At 53.1% G+C, this 9,283-nt stretch overlaps 1 protein-coding gene across 1 annotated transcript; it reads right to left on the bottom strand.

Moving 5' to 3' along the window:
- Nucleotides 1–4,946: 4,946 nt before the first annotated feature.
- On the bottom strand, nucleotides 4,947–8,322 carry ACTB (actin beta). The gene is made up of 5 exons (XM_019541998.1): nucleotides 8,167–8,322; nucleotides 7,626–7,865; nucleotides 6,595–7,033; nucleotides 6,086–6,267; nucleotides 4,947–5,679 (listed from the first exon to the last, which is right to left on the bottom strand). Exons 1-5 carry the CDS (start codon nucleotides 8,287–8,289, stop codon nucleotides 5,536–5,538), a joined length of 1,128 nt encoding a protein of 375 aa, XP_019397543.1. The 5' UTR covers nucleotides 8,290–8,322; the 3' UTR covers nucleotides 4,947–5,535.
- Nucleotides 8,323–9,283: the final 961 nt, after the last annotated feature.

The raw sequence follows: 9,283 nt of genomic DNA, 5'->3' as shown, positions 1-9,283 counted from the left end.
GGTCACTTGCAGTGGCCATAAGCTTCTTGCAGTCTTAGCTAATGCATCTTCTAGCTCTGGTGATGGAGGCATTGCTCTGATACATGCGGGGTTCAGTGGCACTGCCGAAGACTGGCCCGGGGGCCCCGAGTTAAAGATCCAAGCAGCAGTTTTTCTCGTCAGTGCAAGGGTGAGCTCTGCTGAGTGAGGAAGCTGCCTGAGCTGGGTGTACAATTTGGAGGATAAAAGCTTCCTCGGAGGAGACGTGCAAAGGGCACAGAATAGAGCGCTGCCCTCTTCTTGTTCCTTGTCTTACCTGATTTTACGGACCGTATCCCTGGAAGGACCCAGAGATATGGACTGGGAGGTCTCTCCTCCCTGAACTAAGAAGAGGCAGAGTTTGGATCTTTAATCTCACAGGTTGCCAAGTGTTTTGAGTTAGATGCCAACAAGAGCAAACCAAAAGGACATTTTGACAATCTGAATTTAAAAGGTTACATATACCTCCGGCAGGTCTGATCTGCTTGATAGCTGCGATCTGTAAAGCTTTACAGAAAAAGCATAGACAACATGCGTCTTTCCAATGGGGAACACAGTAAATAAGTCAACTGGCAGGGCCAGCGTGATAGGAGAAACAGCCCTGCCTCAGAGCAGGGGCAGGTAGGCTGTGGGGGATGTACAAGTAATTGCTGTAAGAACAGTAAAGGTTTTGGGTACAATCTGGGCAGCCTGGAGGCTGCTGTACATTACTGCAGTCTCCCTGGTAGTATGCATGCTATGAAAGGCAAAATCACCATGGAGGTGAGACAGGTGCTTTAAACCAGCCCTTAGCCCCCAGGCAGAGCCAACACAGCAGAGCAAGTCAAAACACCATTCTTCCTCTGGTGACTGCAGAGTGCAGACTCTTTGCAAGAAACTAAAACCACCAGCAGCTTCAATAACAGACCTGTTCTTCTGAATATCTCCAACCTATTTCAACAACTGAATCCCAGTAAAACCCTTTTCCCTACAGAAAGCATGTAATGCATTGACACCACGGGAGATCTTAGCTTGCTTGCTTGAATATATACCTGCAAACATCAACTCTGCACCTTCATGGGTGATACACAACTTCCAAAGGAATAACTAACAAGCATTGCCTCACCTTTAGTGGCCAGACTTTGTCAAACTTATAAAGCAATGTGTAACAGGAACCCAGTAGTATCATAGGGTTGGAAGATGAGTGGAAAAGGAGGTGATGATCCATGGTCTCCCAAGAGAAACACAAGTCTCCTCTACCAAGGACACCATTAATCTGTGTTGGTCGTTTCATTCCATAAGCTGATCAGAGAGGTGACTTTCTAGCCCACCGGGCAGTTGCAGATGAATTACTAGAGTCTGTCTCTACCACCAGAATAAATCTGGCACTCTTAGGAGACAAAAAAACCCTGATGAATTTGGGCCTAATTAATCCCCTTCTGTCATCCCGTGAAGTGTGGCATTACCATAGTAGGGAAGATGAGTGAAGACTAGGTGGAGAGGAGCCATGCCCATATCACAGTGTCCCAAAGATGGTGGCAGAAGAGAAGCAAAGACATATGGGCATTCTCAGGCCTTTCAGAAACCTGCCTGTAGGCGAAACGAAAGCGCAAGCTCCCCTAATACCAGCTTGCTCATCAGAAAGGTGTGAGAAACAGTCCTGCACCCACAGCCATTGACCAGGGAGTCATCTGGCTTCTAGCTTGTGGGCATGCCGGGAGAATCCCATCGCTGTTGTCTGAGTTAGGTTCGACGTCAGGAAGAACGTCTTCACGGTGAGGGTGGCCAGAGTGCGGACTGGGCTTCCAGGGGAGGTGGTGCTCTCCCCTACCTTGGGGGTCTTCAAGAGGAGGCTGGACAAGCACCTGGCTGGGGTCATTTAACCCCAGCGCTGTTTCCTGCCCAAGGGCAGGGGGTCGGACTCGATGATGTACTGAGGTCTCTTCCAACCCTAGCATGTGTGAATCGGAGGGACACCAGCTCACAGATCAGTGCGCAGGTTCGGGACCCGGCAGCAGTCAGCATCCAACAGAGAGCGGATGCAGGAACAAGGGAAACCTCCATCTGGGATGCTGAGGGACTTGGCCAAAACACCAACGCTCTGGATGAATAAACATCCTGTTCGGAGGGCTGAGGCCCTGCCAGCCACCACGGAGGAGCTCATGCTGTGATGCACGTTGACGCTGTGCCTTTCCATAGCCTCTTTCTTCTCAGGCTCTGAAAGGACTTTACCAAGCTGTGTGTTTTACAGGGCCACAGGGCGACTATGAACATGCCCAAGGTCAGCGGTAGGGAAAGGAACAGATAAAGGCTTCCCTGACTCCTCATCCCCTGCTCCACCCATTACACTATGTAGCACTGAGTACTCTAGATTAAAACCCTAGATTCCTCCCATGGTCAGGCCATGCTGACTCAGCAGGCCTGGTGTCTGTGCAGAGATAGTCCCCTACCCCACCCCACCTGCAAAAGTGGCTAGAAAATCCTTCCTAGCTCAGAATCAGCATTAGGAAGTGGTCTGGTTAAAGCAGTGTCCCCTGCCCAAATCTCCCAAAAGAAGGAAGACATCTCCAGGGGTTCCCCGATGTGTCAGAGGCTGGAGCAGCGAGCAATGTGCAGTGCTTTCCCCTGCTTGATGCTCCCAGTCCCTCCAGCACATAATGCCCAGAGAAGCCGTGATTGCCAGGCCTCGTTCAAGGAACCGAAGCAGTGTCTTCGTACTCTGCTGCCACATGCCCTCGCCAAGGAAGCTCCCCCTTTTTTTTTTTATTAAAGAAATTTTTCGTGAAGCCTTGTTTCTAAGATACACCACAGGCATCTGAATACTGCCTCTGCCCTTGTAGGGTAGTAGCTGCCAGACAGCCCTGCTCAGTCACCAAAACCCTTCTACAGCCCTGGCCTTCCTCACATGCAGCCCCCCAGGCAGGCAGCCTCCTTGCAGATTCTCCCTAGCCATGTGCACATCCATCCTCTCTTCCTGGTCCGGCTACTATGGAAGAAGCGTGCTTGGGAGCTGGCACTCCTTTCCCCCCACCCTTATGTGCATCACGACCACCGCTCCACAGCAAGCAGTGAGGAACAGAAGCAGAATTGAGCACCCAGAGGCTCAAAGCACAGCACTGCCGTGCCCTGCCGGAGCTTGAGACTGCTTTACCCCAGCTTGGAAGCTGTGATCTTCCATAAGCATCTACAGCTGCTGATGTATTAGTGAGACTAGGAGCGATTGAACAAAGCCCAGGAGACTCCAGAGCACAGCCATGCATCCTGTCTGGAACGTGCAGCCCTGCTGTAACGCAGTGAGAGCCCTGCGGCACAAGTGTGGGCCTCCTGGATGCTGCTCGATGCCCTGGAAGAACAGGCCAAGGATGGAAGTGACATTCAAGCCTGAGTTCAGCCCATTTTCTGCCATTAGCCTGGTACAATCACTGCTACACAGGCAGGTAGGTGGGTGATAAGACACCTTGGAAAGACAGCACTGACTACTACCCTGGCATCTCACCTGGATGAGAAGGGCGAGACCTGGCCTGGGACATCCTCCGTGGTCTCACGAACTGAGCTGCTGCCGCCTTCACATCTTGGCTTTCTCCAGTCCGTCAGGCTCCCTGTGCAGCACAGGTGGACACTGGTGTCTCAGGGAGAACCCAGCGCATGCTGGACACAGAGAACCGGGCAGGCCCTGGGCTGAAACCCAAGCTGGTTCTGCTCCCAGCTCTCTAACCTGGGGAAATGGCTTTGCCTTTTCTGGCTATCTGCTCTGTTCAGACAGGCTGGATCAGGGGCTCTCACTAAGTATGTGCATTAGCGAGAGTGCCTGCACTAATGGGCCCTGGTCTCAGCTGGGGCTTTAGGTGTTACTGGCATATAGTCATGCCCCACTCAGCCCATGCATCTCTCCCTCCTCCCCCACCCTTCAGCCAGATGCAGCCACTGGCACCAAAAGCTTGTTAGAGCAAGGACATGTATAGAAGAGCACTTGGGAACAAGGCCCGTTCGCTGTGAGACTTCTCTATCACCTACATCAAAGCTAACCCCTGCAGCTGAACTAGTGCCCTGGCATCATGGGCAAGCTTCTAGGCTTGTATGTGCTCCCTTGTTGACAGGGCCAGGTGTCTACAGATTGCACTGGCTTCCTCCAAATCACAAGCACTCACATTTACTTTGAAGCACTGGGCACCCAGCTCCCAGATGTTTTCAACCCAGATCTGTGGGTAGTTTTGTGAGGACATTGGATCTTCCAGAGAGCCCACAACCAGAAAAGAGGAAGGGAAGCCCAGTGCCAGTGGGTTTTTTTTTTTAAAATCAGCTAAGTAGGTCTGAGAGCTGTGCAGTAAAAGGCTACATCCAGTTGCATTAAGATACCAAGTCAGCTCTTCCTGCCCTAGCTTTTCCAATGTGTTGCTGGAGACCTGGCACTAGGATAAGGGCCAAGCCCCTACTGACTCATTGTAGCTCTGGGTGCTCAGCACTTTTGAGAACCTCCAGCTATGGAGTGGGAGTAATAATGAGAACAGAAATGCAGGCTTTGCTTGTTAAGGCAGCCCTTTGACAGACTACAGCAACTCCCCTGTTGTTTTAGAGGGGGAAGGAACCACCCGCCCTCCCCAGTACTGATCTTATTTGTACTAGATACAGTACCACTATGCGCAACTGCACAGGGCTACCAAAGCTTGTAGTTACATTATGGCCCATACCTTGGGTCTTAGAGAGGCAAAGTAGGCATGCAAGGTTAGAACACAGCTCAGCACCATCTGCTGTGGCTAGGAAAGGGGCACTTCTAGCTGTTAGCATCCTTTGAACCACAAACTCAACCCCTGGGAGATAGAGCTTCACTACAGAGCAGCCAGCATGGAGTGCACAGGTTGCAGGCTTCTTCCCTCCCCCACCCCCAAACCCACACTCCAGATCAGCATGCAACTTTATAGCCGGTTAAAAAGAACATGAGCCCACACCAGTCAAGCCTCTATTGTGTGCACTTTTATTTGAACTGGTCTTAAGTCAGTGTACAGGTAGCCCCTCCCTCCCCATGTATTAGCAGCATTCTTTCTTAAATGCTGCAGGGGGCGTAAAGCCTTCATTCACATCTACCACTGGGAAACACAGCCCTGCTTGCTTGACAAATCAAAAAAGAGGAATCAAGTGTTTGTTTTTAAGGCGGAAGATACAAAAGACACTTGTTGGGTTACATAATTTACAGACAAGCAGTTACACCTAAAACCAGCTGTAGGTACAGGTTCCTTCGAACTGGGCTGTGGCCTTCGCAGAGGCGAGAACCTCCTGTAACAATGCATTATACAATATTTGGAATGACTATTAAAAAACAAAACAAAAAAAAACAAATGTACAATCAAAGTCCTCAGATGCATTGTAGAACTTTGGGGACCATCACTGCGACACGCTAAGACTGCTGCCGTCACCTTCACCATTCCAGTTTTTAAATCCTGAGTCAAGCGCCAAAAAAAACAAATAAAGCCATGCCAATCTTGTCTTGGTTGATGCGCAGATATGGGTTCTTGTTTCGGTGTGACGTGGTAACAGTCCGGTTTAGAAGCATTTGCGGTGGACAATGGAGGGTCCAGATTCATCGTACTCCTGCTTGCTGATCCACATCTGCTGGAAGGTGGACAGGGAGGCCAGGATGGAGCCACCAATCCAGACAGAGTATTTGCGCTCAGGCGGGGCAATGATCTGCAGGAAACAGGAGAGAGGGTTAGAGTTGAGGCCTGTACAAAAAGTGCCTACAGTTCCCAGCTGCATCTCCTACCCCTGATGTTTCTATCGTCAGGACCAAGCTACTAGGCTTGCCATTGAAGTGAGCATCTTGTCTAACAATCCCACAAGTGTTCCTGGATTTGGTCAGCCATTCTACCCAGAAAAAGACCACTCTTGGGACAACGCTGGCCTTGCCTGCACCACCTACACCAGTGCAAGTGCCAAGACCTTGCACTACCCTTATGGCGCGAATTACCCAGAATTTGCCAATTCCTTCCTAGGTGAATCATTAAGTCTGGGCACCACCAACCCTTGTTGGGACAGGGCAGATGTTGTATTTCAAGACTCCAAAAAATATACACACACACACACACACACACACCTTGATTTTCATTGTGCTGGGTGCCAGGGCTGTGATCTCCTTCTGCATTCTGTCAGCGATGCCTGGGTACATGGTGGTACCACCAGACAGCACAGTGTTGGCATACAGATCTTTACGGATATCAACATCGCACTTCATGATGGAGTTGAAGGTAGTTTCATGGATACCACAGGATTCCATACCTGCCAGAAGAGACGGACAGAAACAGGATCAGTTAAGGAGTTGGCCAGCTAGCCAGTCACATACGTGAGAAAGCCTGGTGTATCGGTATAATGGAAACAGCGAAGACTTCAGCAGAAGTCCCACTCTGTAAAAGGCTCTCCTCACCCCACCACGTAGAGCCCCTCAGCCACTCCTGTACGGGGAGGTACCACTGGGCAGTGACACCAAGATAGTCCTGTTATCCAGTCACTTCTGGAAAGGAAGCATCACCTACCCCCCCCTCCCCAAGGACCTATGGGAGGCCTGGTGGGATAAGAGTCTCTTAACCAGGATGGGAGCGGACTTACCTAAGAAAGAGGGCTGGAAGAGGGCTTCAGGGCACCTGAACCTTTCATTGCCAATGGTGATCACCTGACCATCAGGGAGTTCGTAGCTCTTCTCCAGGGAAGAGCTGGAGGCTGCGGTGGCCATCTCCTGTTCAAAATCCAGGGCGACATAGCACAGCTTCTCCTTTATGTCACGCACAATTTCCCTCTCGGCTGTGGTGGTGAAGCTGTAGCCTCTCTCGGTCAGGATCTTCATGAGGTAGTCCGTCAGATCACGGCCGGCCAGATCCAGACGGAGGATGGCATGGGGAAGGGCATAGCCTTCATAGATGGGCACAGTGTGGGTGACACCATCACCAGAGTCCATCACAATACCAGTGGTACGACCAGAGGCGTACAGGGACAGGACAGCCTGAATGGCTACGTACATGGCTGGGGTGTTGAAGGTCTCAAACATGATCTGGGGAAAAAAGGAGAGGATGGTTATGCACACTGAAGGGGTTCAAGAGGCTCATGAGAGATTGTTTCCAAGTCATGCAAGTGTCATTTTGCTAGACCATTCCCGTGTCCCCAGAGACAACAATCATGGGTCCACTGGAATGGGAGGCCATGCCAATCAATTCTGGGCTACCACAGCAAACCCATTAACCCAAGTCCGAGTCCTGGGAAAAGTTAAGAACATGGGCAAAAGCCCAGGTGCAACACAGCTGCTTCAGGAGAGCCACATTCTCCATCACCCCCCAAAAAACTAGACAGCTACATGGCAGAAATTACTCAAGACAGGTGAACAGTTAGTATCTGGTCAGAAACAGCAGTTAGAGGAGTTGGTAGTATCAAGGCAGCAAGAGGAAACCAGCTTAGAAGAACAAATAAAACCTGTCAAGATCCAGCAAAGAGAAGGCTCAGGTCAGGAAAGGAAAACCCTGCAAAGAATGGCAAAAAGGGGAGGGGGGAAAAAGATGAAGACAGGAAGGGAGGAGGGCTGGCCAGCAGCTTCTCCGCAGGCTAGAGCCAAGCGGCCGAGAGTGGGGGGCTCAGGCCACAGTGCATACCTGTGTCATCTTTTCCCTGTTGGCTTTGGGGTTCAGGGGAGCCTCTGTGAGCAGCACAGGGTGCTCCTCAGGGGCAACTCTGAGCTCATTGTAGAAGGTGTGGTGCCAGATCTTCTCCATGTCATCCCAGTTGGTGACAATGCCGTGTTCAATGGGGTACTTCAGGGTCAGGATACCTCTTTTGCTCTGGGCCTCATCACCAACATAGCTGTCCTTCTGGCCCATGCCAACCATCACACCCTGAAGAGAAAGAAAAAAAAAACCCAAAAGGGCTGCCATTAGTTTAAACTCAAACACCCACATCCTACCACCTGTACCAGAGCAGTGACTTGGGCTAGGGGCCAGCCAGCTTTTCAAGTGGCTTATAGTAGGGGGAACTGCGGGATGAACCAAGCCATCAACTGATCAAGGAAGGATGTCCCTAGGGTGGAAACGAGTTGGTTTTTCTCCAGTCTACAAATTGGAGTCTTTAGAGCTGCTCCATTTTTTTTAAAACCGTTTCCGGCATAGAGGCGGCAGCACCCCATCCCCTCCCACGTACCTGGTGTCTGGGGCGCCCGACGATGGACGGGAAGACGGCACGGGGGGCGTCATCCCCAGCGAAGCCGGCCTTGCACATACCGGAGCCATTGTCCACAACGAGCGCAGCAATATCATCATCCATGGTGAACTAACTGCAAAGCAACACAAGACAACGTGAGCATGCCGGGTAGCTCGCGGGCACTCCTAGACCGTGGCCGTCTGGGCTTCCAGGCGGCTCATCCCGTCTCGCTGGGAGGAGGAAAGCCCCATGAGGTGAAGCTCCTGCCAAGACGGAGCTGCAGAGCGGACGCCCACCCCACCCATTTCCTCTCTGGCTTCCTGTTTGCTCTGCGCCTCTCCTCCGGCTGGCCGCGAGGGGGAGCCCGGCGCTGCATACTTTGCCTTTGCACAGATTTGGGACAAAGGAAGTCCCTGCTCCCTCTCGCATTATTACCATAAAAGGCAATGGTGAGAGCGAGCTTCGCAAGGAGCCAGTGGCACTGCAGGGAGCCAGCTTTCGGGAGGGCCCCGCGCCGCCAGCCACTCCCCTCCCCTCGCCACTCCCTGTTCCCAGCGCCGCTGGGGGTGTCCGTCTGGAGGCAGGCGTGACAATGGAGGAGTTGCGAGGGGCCAGCTCCCGACGCCCCCCTCGGGGCTCTGGCCCCCCGCCCCGCGCAGCCCCCCGGGCAGCGACGCGCCGGCGCAGGTGCATTTTGTGCTCCATCAAGCCGGGCAGCAGCAGGCCCGCCCGGGCCGGCAGGTTGGCTCCGCCGCACCTCCCTTCTCCCCACGCCCCACCGAGGCAGCCAGCGCCTTGCAGCCCTGCGGGCTGGGAGGGCCCCTGGGGCACAGCCCCGGCCACCCCATGCATCGGCCTGGCATTGCCGTGCTTCCAGGACCGGTGCGAAAAATAAGAAGCAGCCCCGGCCGGGCTCCCACGCCAGCTCGGACCCAGCGGGTAGTTACCGCCAAGCCCACGTGCACCCTCGTGGGCCGAGCAGGGGCGCCCCCACCCCGCCAGCAGCCCCCCACGCATGGGGGCAGCCGCCTCCCAGACAAAGACCCCCTGCCGGCGCCGGGAGGCGCGGCTGCTCGGCTCGCCCCTGCGCCCTGCCCGGCGGGCACACCCCCTCTGC

Source organism: Crocodylus porosus, unplaced genomic scaffold, assembly GCF_001723895.1.
Source record: "Crocodylus porosus isolate Cpor-Errol unplaced genomic scaffold, CroPor_comp1, whole genome shotgun sequence".
Taxonomy (NCBI): Eukaryota; Metazoa; Chordata; order Crocodylia; family Crocodylidae; genus Crocodylus; species Crocodylus porosus.
Note: the sequence above shows the minus strand (reverse complement) of the source record. Positions and strands in the feature narration are given on the sequence as shown.

Excerpts from the sequence above, each read along its gene's own strand:
- ACTB (XM_019541998.1), bottom strand. The coding sequence starts at position 8,289 with ATGGATGATGATATTGCTGCGCTCGTTGTGGACAATGGCTCCGGTATG. Across the intron at positions 7,034-7,625 it reads ACAGGGAAAAGATGACACAG|ATCATGTTTGAGACCTTCAA; the intron begins GTATGCACTGTG and ends TTTTTTCCCCAG. Across the intron at positions 6,268-6,594 it reads CTTCCAGCCCTCTTTCTTAG|GTATGGAATCCTGTGGTATC; the intron begins GTAAGTCCGCTC and ends CTCTTCTGGCAG.